The sequence below is a fragment of the Somniosus microcephalus genome, chromosome 3 (assembly GCF_052327205.1).
Source record: "Somniosus microcephalus isolate GS21.2 chromosome 3, FLI_Smic_1.0, whole genome shotgun sequence".
In the NCBI taxonomy this organism is placed as follows: domain Eukaryota; kingdom Metazoa; phylum Chordata; class Chondrichthyes; order Squaliformes; family Somniosidae; genus Somniosus; species Somniosus microcephalus.
Genome location: NC_140989.1, coordinates 26,350,036 through 26,364,284, shown reverse-complemented (window position 1 = coordinate 26,364,284; position 14,249 = coordinate 26,350,036). Strand labels below are relative to the sequence as shown.

Here is a 14,249-nt window from a genome sequence, read left to right as displayed (position 1 = left end):
TGACCTAGCACAAGCATATTTGCAGATGGAGGTTGAAGAGTCCTCTAGGAAGTATCTCACGATAAACACTCACAAAGGTCTTTACCAGTATCATCGATTGGTATTCGGAGTAGCATCGGCTCCGGTGATATGGCAAAGAGCGATGGAACAAGTCCTGCAAGGGATTCCGGGGACTCAGTGGTACTTGGACGACATCCTTGTGACGGGTGAAGATGACAGTGAACACCTTAACAACCTAGAACAGGTGCTCACTAGACTACGGGAACATGGGTTGCGAGCCAACCGACCCAAGTGCGAATTTTTTAAGAAACAGATATCGTATTGTGGCCACGTGATTGATGAAGAGGGGTTACATAAGTCCCCTGACAAAATTGAAGCGGTTGTTAAGGCCCCAGCGCCTGAAAATGTGTCGCAACTGAGGTCATTCCTCAGATTGGTGAATTACTATCATAAGTTTTTGCCGAATTTGTCGACAATTCTGCACCCACTGAACGCCCTGCTACGAACGGGGGTAGCATGGAAATGGAGCGATGATTGTAAGCGTGCTTTTCAGAAGAGTAAGGACTTAATCACTTCAAGGAAAGTATTGGCTCACGACAACCCAGCACTGCGATCAGACTGGCGTGTGATGCGTCTCCCTACGGCATTGGGGCGGTACTGTCACATAAATTCCTTGATGGTTTAGAGAGGCCGATAGCTTTTGCATCACGCTCGTTCACTTCTGCCGAGCGTAACTACGCCCAGATTGACAGAGAGGCCCCCAGCCTAGTGTGGGGGGTGAAGAAGTTCAATCACTACCTGCACGGTCAAAAATTTACTCTACTAACCGATCATCAACCTCTTGTCTCCATTTTCAACCCTCAGAAGGGCGTACTGATAATGACAGCACAACGGCTGCAGAGATGGTCCCTTTTCCTAGGGGCACACCAATATGACATCGAGTACAAAGGAACTAAACAGCATGGAAATGCTGATGGATTGTCACGCCTACCGTTGCCGACGGTGGAAGAAGAAGACCTTGCAGTGGATCCAATGGAGTTATTCCACTCGACCATAGTCGAATGTCTCCCTGTGACGAATGCAAACATAGAAAAGGAAACACAGAATGGCCCGACACTATCACGGGTCTATGATTTAACGGTGAAGGGATGGCCAGCACATGGCGAACCACTGCTGCCAGCATTCTCGCCGAGAAGAGAACAGCTGTCATTGTGCAGAGGAACCTTGATGTGTGGATCCAGAGTAGTAATTCCACCTAAGTTGACGGATAGAGTGCTCAATGAGCTTCATGAGGGTCATCTGGGTGGGGTAAAAATGAAGAACTTAGCCAGAGCGTTTGTGTGGTGGCCGGGAATCAATAGAGAAATCGAAGAGATGACCAAGAGCTGTGCAGGATGACAGAAGGTCCAAAACGCCCCACCACAAGCTCCTCTGCATCCATGGGAGTGGCCCTCATCTCCATGGCAAAGGGTGCACATTGATTTTGCTGGTCCCTGCATGGACTCGATGTTTTTAATTGCGGTGGATGCACATTCAAAGTGGCCAGAGGTAATAAAAATGTCCTCAACCAACTCGGAAAAAACTATCACAGTTTTACGAACCATATTCGCCAGAAATGGGCTGCCTGAACAGATTTGCTCTGACAATGGACCACAGTTTGTGTCTGAAGAGTTCCGGAGGTTCTTAAAGAACAATGGTGTTAAGCATTACACATCTGCCCCATATCATCCAGCCACTAATGGATTGGCCGAGAGGTTTGTCCAAACATTCAAGAAGGCTATCAAGGCAATGTGTAATGAAGATATACCCCTACAACACAAGGTGGACAACTTCTTGTTTGCCTACCGGAATGCGACACATGCGGTTACCAACCAAACTCCAGCCATGATGTTCTTCAATCGAAGACTATGATGCCGCTTGGATTTGGTTAAGCCAAACGTCCGAAGAGATGTGGAGAACAGGCAGTTTCAGAATATGAATGAAAGGCCGACCAGGAGTTTTAAGATAGGTCAACCAGTTTTGGCCCGGGACTAACGCACTGAGAAATGGCAGCCAGGAACGATTTGTACACGACAAGGACCTCTCATGTATACCGTGGACGTTGGGGAGAGCATTGTAAGACGCCATGCTGACCAGATTCTAGAGTCACTGGAAAACGTCAACTCCACACCACGATCTGATACACCTGGCGATGAAACCGAAGTACCAATTGCATCTACCGCAGAATCGGTGATATTGGAAGCAGATGAACCAAACAACGACATTGATCCCGACTCAACATTGCCAGAAGAACCTGATACCCCAAAGAGGCGTTATCCAGAGAGAATCAGGAAGCCTCCTCAAAGACTGAACTTATAATTGCTTAAACTTAACCAATGTATCTTGCAACAGTAATTGTGATTGTAATTAGTTATCATTTAGTTGTTAAATGAATGTTATGTACTGTTTATCTAAAAGGGGAGGAATTGTTGTGTATGTACCTTTAAGAGAATAACTGGTCTCAGACTGCAGTACCGGCAGTGACCACCCCTGTATAAAAGGCGCTAGTGAGTCTCTGTTGTTTTAGTTTCACTATTGACTTCCACCAGTAAAGATGTGTTTTGTTTAACTCTGCTGTCCGTGTCTCAATCATTCACGGACATAATACAGGGTACTGAGTTTTGATGATCAGCTATGATCTCATTGAATGGCGGAGCAGGCTCGAGGGGCTGAATGGCCTACTCCTGCTCCTATCTTCTATGAATCTATAAGTGACCATGAAGCTGTTGGATTGTCATTAAAACCCCAACTAGTTCACTAATGTCCTTTATGGAGGGAACCCTGCCGTTCTTACCAATGAGACTTCAGTCCCACACCAACATGGTTGACTCTTAGTCTGAAGTGGTCTAGCAAGCCACTAAGTTCCACCACCACCTTCTCAAGGGCAACTAGAGGTGGGCAATACATGCCAGTGATGCCCAAATCCCCAAATACTATTTTTTTTGAATTGGGGAAATTTTTTTTTAATGAGGGCGTTTTAAAATGACAAAGGTTCACTTTGCAATCTTAAAATAAATGTGACCTTTCTTAAATCGACTTTCAAATTGGCAGCATTGCAGCTGCAAAAGGGCCTGGCCTGTGAGCGAGCATCCCCAGAGCCAGGCTCCTGATTGAGACACATTCGTTTAAAACATGATCTATTTTAATATATCTCACTCTTGAAAAATAAAAGACACGTGAAAATAAATGTGTTTGCAATCGGCCTGACTCGCTTTTTCACCCCCCACATCTTGTGAGAGCTGGGGACATCTGGAAGTGGAGCGAGGCGGGCCGACCATGAGGATGGCGGAGTTGAGCCTGAGCCGGCGCCGGCCGCTTGCCGAGGGAAGGGTGTTGGTCGGCCGGACGGCCGGTTGGAAGCGCCGTGCAGTTGAAATGGCCGCCGCGGTGCCGTCGAGCCGCCTGTGCGACAGTAACCCGGCAACTCCGGGAGCGCAGTCCAGCAAGGTGAGTGTGTGGGGCGGCCAGGGTCCCTCACCTCCTGCCCCGGGCTGTGTTTGGTTCCCGGGGGCCGTGCAGTCGGCGGGCCCGGCTTTTGTCCCGACTGACGGGCCGGCGGTTACCATCAGGCGCCCGGAGCCAATGGGCGGATTGTTTATGCGTTTCTGGCTCGGTGAATCCACCTGAAAGTGGTGCGCAGTGCAGCCTCTGTACAATCCATTGTCAGCTGCTCCAAGGGGGAAGGAACAATGGGAAGGACACAGATTTAATGTTTTGGGCAAGAGATACAGGGGGGGACGTGAGGAAAAACTTTTTAACGCAGCGAGTGGCGAGGACCTGGAACTCGCTGCCGACAGAAGTGGTGGAAGTGGAGACACTGAATGTTTTCAGGGGAGACTGGATAAGCACTTGAGGGAAATTCTCTACCACAGAAGGCGGTGGAGGCCAATTCATTAAATATATTCAAGAAGGAGTTAGATATATTTCTTAAGGCTAAAGGGATATGGGGAGAAGGCAGGGACAGGGTACCGAGTTTGGATAATCAGCCATGATCTCATTGAATGGCGGAGCAGGCTCGAGGGGCCGAATGGCCTACTCCTGCTCCTATCTTCTGTGTTTCTATGAAATAAACTTGCAGGGCTACGGGGATAGAGCGGGGGAATGGGACTGACTGGATTGCTCTACAGAGAGCCGGCACGGACTTGATGGGCTGAATGGTCTCCTTCTGTGCCGTTCTGACTCTGTGATTCCAATCACCAGGTCCATGTATATCTACCTCCCTGTTCATTTACTGTTTTTTGACATTGTTTGTTTACCCTCCAGTTAAGTTGTTTTATTGCCTTGGAACACAATTCTTGATTTGAGAACATAACTCTTCCCCCCACCCCCACCCCCCTATCCTTCTGTTCCTTGTTTTTTAACCCCTGCTGGAGTTATTCAGAACAAGAGTTACCTGTGGCTTAGTGGGTAGCGCCCTCGCCTCTGAGTCTGAGGGTTGTGGGTTCAAACATCTAGGCTGACACTCCAGCGCAGTACTGAGAGAGCCCTGCACAGTCGGAGGTGCTGTCTTTCAGATGCGATGTTAAACCGAGGTCCCGTTCTGCTCTCCGGTGGACATAAAAGATTCCAGGGCACTATTTTGAAGAAGAGCTGGGGAGTTCTCCCCGGTGTCCTGGCCAATATTTATCACTCAATCAACATAACAAAAACTGATTATCTGGTCATTATCACATCGCTGTTTGTGGGAGCTTGCTGTGCGCAAAGAGGTATGTTTTAAGGAGCGTCAAAGGAGGGGAGAGAGGTGGAGAGGTTTAGGGCCTAGGCAGCTGAAGGCACAGCCGCCAATGCCGGGGCGAAGAACATCGGGGTGAGCAAGAGGCCAGAATTGTTTTAGATAAGGTGCAGCACTTCCACTGGCAGTAATTAGTGTTCGTGACGGAGGCTGATGGAGATAATTCACTGTATGTCTAACATTGAAAGTTTTGTGTACAATATCCATCCACTCCAGAGACTCGAGCACTAATGTAGGTTGACAATGTGCATTACTGAGGGAGTGCTGCACTTTCGTACATAATGGCCGTGAAATTCCTTTGAAGTGAAGTAAGCTTGGCGGAGTGGGTGCAGTTCCAAGGAATTTCCCATCCTATGTATTTCGGATGAGGTATTAAAACCGAGACCCCGTCTGCCCCCTCAAGTGGATGTAAAAGATTCCGCAGTGCTATTCAAAGAAGAGCAGGGGAATTTTTCTACTATCCTGGCTGGCATTTGCCCCATATCCAACACTACCAAAACAAATGATCTGGTCACTTATCTCATTGCTGTTTATGGGAGCTTGCTGTGTGCAAATTGGCTGCTGCGTTTGCTTATATTACAACAGTGACTACGCTTCAAGAAGTACTTCATTGGCTGTGAAGTGCTTTGGGACGTCCCGAGGATGTGAAAAGCGCTATATAAATGCAAGTTCTTTCTTTTAGTTCCTATCACCTTTGCTTTGTCACGATTTCCATTGATCTGTCAGGCCTGGGTACTGTGCCTTATTGTCATGCTAAAGATTCCTTACTTTGTTTTTTTTTTCAAACCTACTTCTATTTACATCTGGCTACCTCTTCCCACACGACCTCTGGTCCTCCAGGGTCAGTTGTTCTATCTCCCATCTGTGGTGACTTGAGACTTTTTTTGTTCTGTCTCTGGCCATCAGGTGGGGTGGTCTGAACACAAGTTTCAGGCCGGGGACCGTGTTTCAAATCTTTGGTTCAGCTGTCAGTCGGCTTCCATGACAGGATCGCACCGAAACTTCCCGTGCTCAGTGTTTGTTTTATTGAAATCCTGCTCCCGCTCTGCTGTTTAATCCTGCCTACCAACCCCTCCCCCCCCACTTCTCCTGTATGCTGAGAAACCCCCTCCCCATTAATCTGACACACATGCTCACCAAGGGATATGGGGAGAAGGCAGGGACAGGGTACTGAACTTGGATGATCAGCCAGGATCTCATTGAATGGCAGAGCAGGCTCGAGGGGCCGAATGGCCTACTCCTGCTCCTATCTTCTATGTTTTCTATGTTACCCCACAATACCCTCCCCAATATTCTCGCGTTCGGAGACCCTCTTCACTACAATCAAATTCCCGGTACCCTGCTCCTCCCAGATCCTATAACCCTGCTTCACATCTCCTATACCTAGAATCACTTCCTTTTCCCACCCCTGGAACATTTCTCTCCACCCTACCCCCCCAAAATTCTTGTCTATCCTAAAACCCAATACATTCCCAAGCGATTTTTTTTTTGTTGGGGGGGGGTGGTGGAATGCGGCCCATTCAAACTTCCGCGCATGCGCGGTTTTTCCATTGAGAAACGGGCAAGCGGCCTGCGCGGGAGCTTCCGACGGCCGCACAGCTAAACGGCAACATTGGTCCCAAGATTCCCTTTCCCAGTTCTTGTACAAATATATATTTTTAAACTCTGTTCCATGCCTTTCCCCGCCCCCCCCCTCCCCATTCTCTTCATTGTAAGTGGCCTAATTCTTTTCCTCCCTGCTAATACCTCATTCCGCCAACCTCTTTCGTGTTCACCAGTCGCTTAATCTTTCTGTAACTCCCATCTTTTCCAAAACCGTTCACCATTCCCTGCCCACTAACCTTTCTGTCGAATCATTGTTGCCTTTTCCTAATGTTTGATACTTTCACTTTTTCTCCCCCCCTTGCCCATCACTTCCAGCTTCTCCAACAAAAACCCATTTTTAGTGTCGAGACTCACACCTTTCAGTTACCTTTCAGCTGGGTCAAAATCCTGGCACTCCCTCCCCAGCAGCACCGTGGGAGAACATAGAAACACAGAAGATAGGAGCAGGAGTAGGCCATTCGGCCCCTCGAGCCTGCTCCGCCATTCAATGAGATCATGGCTGATCATCCAAACTCAGTACCCTGTCCCTGCCTTCTCCCCATATCCCTTGATCCCTTTAGCCTTAAGAAATATATTTAACTCCTTCTTGAATATATTTAATGAATTGGCCTCAACAGCCTTGTGTGGTGGAGAATTCCACAGGTTCACCACTCTCTGGGTGAAGAAATTCCTCCTCGTCTCTGTCCTAAATGGCTTACCCCTTATCTTTAGACTGTGACCCCTGGTCCTGGACTCCCCGACCATCGGGAACATCCTTCCTGCATCTAGTCTGTCTAGTCCTGTTAGAATTTTATAAGTTTCAATGAGATCCCCTCTCATTCTTCTAAACTCCAGCGAGTCCAAGCCCAATCGACCCAATCTCTCCTCATACGTCATTCCTGCCATCCCAGGTATCAGTCTGGTGAATCTTCGTTGCACTCCCTCCATGGCAAGAACATCCTTCCTCAGGTTAGGTGACCAAAACTGCACACAATACTCAAGGTGTGGTCTCACCAAGGCCCTGTACAACTGTAGCAAGACATCCTTGTTCCTGTACTCGAACCCCCTCGCTACGAAGGCCAACATACCATTTGCCTTCTTAACCGCCTGCTGCACCTGCATGCTTACCTTCACCACAAGGACAGCAGCGGTTCAAGAAGGCAGCTCACCGCCACCTTCTCGAGGGCAATTAGGGATGGGCAATAAATACTGGTCTTGCCAGCGATGCCCACATCCCTGAATGAATTTTTAAAAAAACGCATTTATATAGCGCCTTTAACGTAGTAAAACGTGCCACGGTGCTTCACAGGAGCGTAATTGAACAAAATATTGACACCGAGCCACATAAGAAGAAATTATGGCAGATGACCAAAAGCTTGGTCAAAGAGGTATATTTTAAGGAGAGTCTTAAGGAGGATAGAGAGGCGAGAGGTTTAGGGAGGGAATTCCAGAGCTTTGGGCTTAGGCAGCTGAAGGCCCGGCCGCCAGTGGTGGAGGGTGGAAGATGGGGGGGCTGGTCAGGAGAGCGTTGCAATAGTCAAGTCTAGAGGTAATAAAGGGGCTGAGTCGGGCGATGTTATGGAGGTGGAAGTAAGAGGTCTTCGTGATGGTGTGGATATATGGTCGGAAGCTCACCTCTGGGCTCAAATACAGGTTGTGATCAGTCTGGTTCAGCTTCAGACAGTTGCCAGGGAGAGGGATGGAGTTGGTGCCTAGGGAACAGAGTTTGCGAGGGGGATCGAAGACAATGGCTTCAGTCTTCCCAATATTCAGTTGGAGGAAATTTCTGCTCATCCAGTACTGGATGTCGGACAGTCTGACGATTTAGAGACTGTGGATGGGTCAAGAGAAGTGACGGTGAGGTAGAGCTGGGTGTCGTCAGCGTATATGTGGAAACTGACACTTTTTTCGGATGATGTCGCCAAGGGGCAGCACGTGGATGAGAAATAGGAGGGGGCCAAGGATAGATTGGGGGACACCAGAGGTAATGGTGTGGGAGTGGGAAGAGAAGCCATTGCAGGTGATTCTCTGGCTACGACTGGATAGATAAGAATGGAACCAGGCGAGTGCCGTCCCACCCAGCTGGACGATGGTGGCGAGGCGTTGGAGGAGGGTGGAGTGGTCAACTGTGTCAAAGGCTGCAGACAGGTCGAGAGGGATGAGGAGGGATAGTTTACCATGGTCACTGTCACAAAGGATGTAATTTGTGACTTTGAGAAGAGCCGTGGCAGGGGTGGAAACATGATTGGAGGGATTCAAGCATGATGCCTTGCACCCAATAGGATTGTCTCCTAGCAAGAATTCTCCCTGAGGAGAGGCGAGTGAGCAAGGCCAATTGACCTTCTACGCACTTGGAGTTGCGTCAACGCAATTTCCCCATTTACACCTGATAATTGGCTCACAATTATAATCCATCTGAATGGTCTTTGGCTCCTTTGAGTAGCTGAGATAGATTAATACTGATTCTGGTGCTCATCTTGGAGCCTTTGTGTTTATGCTAGAAAAAAATGCCTGGTGTAAAAGTAACTTTTGTGTTAGAACTGTAGGCATAAAACCAAAAGCATTTTGTAATTTTATTAAGATAAATCTAAAAGACCTTTTTAAAAATGGAACTGGCAGTCACTGTAGTAAAAAAGCTTCTTCCACACAACAACAACTTGTATTTATATAGCGCCTTTAACATTGTAAAACGTCCCAAGCGCATCACAGGAGCGTTATCAAACAAAACTTGACACTGAGCCACATGAGATATTCGGACAGGTGAAGGAGGTAGGTTTTAAGAACATAAAAAATAAGAGCAGGAGTCGGCCATACGGCCCCTTGAGCCTGCTCTGTCATTCAATAAGATCATGGCTGATCATCAACCTCAACTCCACTTTCCCACCTGATTCCCCGTATCTCTCGATTCCCCTAGAGTCCAAAAATCTAGCTGTCTCAACCTTGAATATACTCAAAGACTCAGTATTCACAGCCCTCTGGGGCGGAGAATTCCAAAGATTCACAACCCTCTGAGTGAAGAAATTCCTCCTCATCTCAGCCTTAAATGGCCGACCCCTTATCCTGAGACTATGGCCCTTAGTTCTAGACACTCCAGCCAGGGGAAACAACCTCTCAGCATCTACCCTGTCAATCCCCTTCAAAATCTTGTATGTTTCAATGAGATCGCCTCTCATTCTGCGAAACTCCAGAGATTATAGGCCCATTCTACACAATCTCTCGTCATAGGACAGTCTGTAAGGATCCAGCCAAACCGGATCTCTCTTCCACTTTGAGTTTCTTGCTTTACGTTTTTACTCATCACTCTAGGAAGACACAGAGGAGACTTCAAATGACGATGCCACGAGTCAGCCTGCCAAGCGCCGACGGATGGGATCTGGAGATAGCTCAAAAAGCAGTGACACCACTCAGGACTTCAGGTACAGTTTTATTCACATTTTAAAACTCTCACATATTTCCCACCATGAAGTGGATTAGTTGGAAAAATCCAGATACTGATGTTGTGGTAATCTCCCAAGAAATCGGGAACATTTTACTTTTGCCAGTGTTATGTCCAGACATCCACGTAATCTCATTATTGAGATTGTCATGCACTTTCACACATTTACACTGTTACCCTAAAAGGGTAAGTCCTATTGAAGTGGATCTATTACAATTTTGTTGGTTCAACTGTAAAGATCGATCAGCCCTAAAACATTTTCACAATAATTTTTCTTCTCAGCTCCACCTATTTTCCAGCAGAGATGTTGATAGAATATAAATGGCCAGCTGATGATACGGGGGAGTATTACATGCTTCAGGAGCAAGTTAGTGAATATCTAGGCGTGACTTCATTCAAGCGTAAATATCCAGGTAGGATTTTTTGAGTTTCAGTTTAGAAAGTAACACTCAGATGTGTTTAGAAATTGTTTTATTTGTGTATTGAATTATATTTAAATACTATGCATAATTATATAACTACATTAAATTTTCATGAATACCATCAATCTAAATCTATTAAATTTGCCATGTAAGTCATGCACCTCTTATTTCTTCATCACCATTCTGTGACACAGTCATGTCTGCTGCTGCACACTTCTACCATTCTTCTTCTTAGGCAGTCCCTCGGAACCGAGGATGACTTGCTTCCACATTGAAAATGAATTCGCAGGTGACTGATGAGTCCAATGCAGGACCTACAGTCTGTCACGGGTGGGGCAGACGGTGGTTGAAGGGGCGGGTGGGTATGGGGTGCTTGGGTTGACGTGCGCTCCTTGAGCTTGGCTTCCGCTTGCTCCCAGCGAAGAGACTTGAGGTGTTCGGCGCATTCTCGGATGCTTCTCCTCCACTTTGTGCGGTCTTGGGCCAGGGATTCCCAGGTGTCGGTGGGGATGTTACACTTTTTCAAGGAGGCTTTGAGGGTGTCCTTGAAGCGTTTCCTCTGCCCACCTGGGGCTCTCTTGCTGTGCCGGAGCTCCGAGTAGAGCGCTTGTTTTGGGAGTCTCGTATCGGGCATGCGGACGATGTGACCCGTCCATCGGAGCTGATCGAGCATGGTCAAAGCTTCGATGCTGGGGATTAGATGGAGCTTCATAATCTCCAGAAGCTGCAGATTCCTGTACCTATACCTATAGCATCACTAATGCGCTCTGATTCATTCATGCACAAATCCATGGGAGATCCATTGTTGTGCCAAGGATCCTCCTCTTGACTCTGTAGAGGCGGCCGTAATACTTGCTGGTTCTGCTGTACCCTTGTTTGCAGCTGATCCACTTCTTGTAGCTTGGAAATTCCTCCACTCTGACTTGACACCTGCAGCTTTTGAGGTGGTTCTGAGAGTTCCCAGTTATTGAAGCTACGCCCTCCTCCCCCGGGGTAGCTATTTCTACTGTTGGAGAACCACCTCCTCGTAGGTGTGAGTTTATAGTTACCTTTGGTAAATTACGCCATTGTGCTGATTTTAACTTGGGGCAGGAACCGGGGGACCAAGTGGGCTGCGAATTACCCAGTCTCCTGGAGCGTGAGGGCCAGGAGATTTTAACTGACACTGACCCCCCACCCGAAGTCGGTGGGGATAACTTTCACCGTCTGAGGACACAAGTCCAAATTTGTGGGGTTCTCAGGCCATCACCGGGACTCACGAAAATGGTCCCCAGCAAATTAGATTAGGAATTCGGGGAGGATTGGAAAGTCTGCAATTGGGTTGGGGGGGAGGGTGGAGGTGGAGCCCAGGCTAGGAGAGGCACAAGGTATCCTTTAGGGGCTTGGAGGAGCACTCCTGCTCACAAGGAACCTTTAAAATAAAAATAAAAAACACTTACCTGAGCTTTGTGTGACCAGGATCCATGCTCCCGGCAGCTTTTGCTGGCTGTGTGACCAGGATCCATGCTCCCGGCAGCTTTTGCTGGCTGTGTGACCAGGATCCATGCTCCCGGCAGCTTTTGCTGGCTGTGTGACCAGGATCGATGCTCCCAGCAGCTTTTGCTGGCTGTGTGACCAGGATCGATGCTCCCAGTAGCTTTTGCTGGCTGTGTGACCAGGATCGATGCTCCCAGTAGCTTTTGCTGGCTGTGTGACCAGGATCGATGCTCCTGGCAGCTTTTGCTGGCTGTGTGTGACCAGGATCCATGCTCCCAGCAGCTTTTGCTGGCTTTGTGTGACCAGGATCCATGCTCCCAGCAGCTTTTGCTGGCTGTGTGTGACCAGGATCGATGCTCCCAGCAGCTTTTGCTGGCTTTGTGTGACCAGGATCCATGCTCCCAGCAGCTTTTGCTGGCTTTGTGTGACCAGGATCGATGCTCCCAGCAGCTTTTGCTGGCTTTGTGTGACCAGGATCGATGCTCCTGGCAGCTTTTGCTGGCTTTGTGTGACCAGGATCCATGCTCCCAGCAGCTTTTGCTGGCTGTGTGACCAGGATCCATGCTCCCAGCAGCTTTTGCTGGCTGTGTGACCAGGATCGATGCTCCCAGCAGCTTTTGCTGGCTGTGTGACCAGGATCGATGCTCCCAGCAGCTTTTGCTGGCTGTGTGACCAGGATCGATGCTCCTGGCAGCTTTTGCTGGCTGTGTGTGACCAGGATCCATGCTCCCAGCAGCTTTTGCTGGCTTTGTGTGACCAGGATCCATGCTCCCAGCAGCTTTTGCTGGCTTTGTGTGACCAGGATCGATGCTCCTGGCAGCTTTTGCTGGCTGTGTGTGACCAGGATCCATGCTCCCAGCAGCTTTTGCTGGCTTTGTGACCAGGATCCATGCTCCCAGTAGCTTTTGCTGGCTGTGTGACCAGGATCGATGCTCCCAGCAGCTTTTGCTGGCTGTGTGACCAGGATCGATGCTCCTGGCAGCTTTTGCTGGCTGTGTGTGACCAGGATCCATGCTCCCAGCAGCTTTTGCTGGCTTTGTGACCAGGATCCATGCTCCCAGCAGCTTTTGCTGGCTGTGTGACCAGCATCCATGCTCCCAGCAGCTTTTGCTGGCTGTGTGACCAGGATCCATGCTCCCAGCAGCTTTTGCTGGCTGTGTGACCAGCATCCATGCTCCCAGCAGCTTTTGCTGGCTTTGTGACTAGGATCCATGCTCCCAGCAGCTTTTGCTGGCTTTGTGACCAGGATCCATGCTCCCAGCAGCTTTTGCTGGCTGTGTGACCAGCATCCATGCTCCCTGCAGCTTTTGCTGGCTGTGTGACCAGGATCCATGCTCCCAGCAGCTTTTGCTGGCTTTGTGTGACCAGGATCCATGCTCCCTGCAGCTTTTGCTGGCTGTGTGACCAGGATCCATGCTCCCAGCAGCTTTTGCTGGCTGTGTGACCAGCATCCATGCTCCCTGCAGCTTTTGCTGGCTGTGTGACCAGGATCCATGCTCCCTGCAGCTTTTGCTGGCTGTGTGACCAGGATCCATGCTCCCAGCAGCTTTTGCTGGCTGTGTGACCAGGATCCATGCTCCCAGCAGCTTTTGCTGGCGGGTTTAAGACTACGGGCCTTAGTAAGGCCCATGGGTAAAACGGCATGCGTATTCCGATGGCATCATCAGGACACTACTTTGCCATTTATGTTAGTCCCCTGCTCCTCTAGGGCCAGCGGCCTTCTGTGTCGGATTTCAGGCTAGTTAAAATAGTGGGGGTGCGATCCATTGAGAACGTGGTGCGAACCCCCACACCACCATCTTAACCCTGACCCCCAGCCCACACCATTCCTGCTGACTTCAGCTTGGACATGTGTGCCAAGGCATCCTACTTCAGCCTGATACTGAATCAGATATTGATTGTTATGGCCCAGAAATCCCCAACCAGGCATGGAGCCTTGACTTGAAAACTTACAGGGGCCCTTTTTGGCCTTTATATGGTACTGATGAGCCATAAAGTAACTACAGCAGAGTCTGATCCAACAACGGCCTGTTTTTGAGTCGTCTGCGTTTTTGAAGTTGTCGAACCCCTTTTGCTAGATCTTGCAGTTTTAAATATTCTCTTGATTTATATCCAACAAAATCCCCTCACCCTAACAGAAATAAGATTACTGATTTGTAAACAGTTCTGGACATTATTATGGTTTTGTTTTAGATCAAAGGAAGAGGCTTATGATGTTGGCAAAAAGAGTAGTAAGCCTGAGGATATTAGAATTCAGCAAAGGAGGATCAAGAAATTGATAAAGAAGGGAAAATAGAATGAGAGTAAACTAGCGAGAGACATAAAAACAGACTGTAAAAGCTTCTATAGGTATGTAAAAAGGAAAAGATTAGCGAAAGTAAATGTGGTTCCCTTACAGGCTGAGACAGGAGCAATTATAATGGGGAATAAGGAAATGGCAGAGAAATTAAACATATACTTTGTAATAGTTTTCACGGAAGACGACGCAAAAAACTTCCCGGAAATAGTGGAGAACCAAGGCTCTAGCGAGAATGAGGAACTGAAAGAAATTAGTATCAGT

The 14,249-nt window shown here is 48.4% G+C and overlaps 1 protein-coding gene across 2 annotated transcripts in view; it reads left to right on the top strand.

The window, feature by feature from the left end:
- The first annotated feature begins 3,124 nt into the window (after positions 1 to 3,124).
- phf10 (PHD finger protein 10) overlaps positions 3,125 to 14,249 on the top strand; it is a 33,525-nt gene continuing 22,400 nt past the window's right edge. Inside the window, exons 1-3 of one of the 2 annotated variants that reach the window (XM_085979556.1) lie at positions 3,125 to 3,486; positions 9,662 to 9,771; positions 10,074 to 10,204. In XM_085979556.1, the coding sequence (XP_085835682.1) occupies positions 3,316 to 3,486; positions 9,662 to 9,771; positions 10,074 to 10,204 (412 nt within the window). In that variant the 5' untranslated portion in view covers positions 3,125 to 3,315. The remainder of the gene's footprint in view (positions 3,487 to 9,661; positions 9,772 to 10,073; positions 10,205 to 14,249) is intronic. The other variant, XM_085979550.1, reaches the window with a different exon arrangement.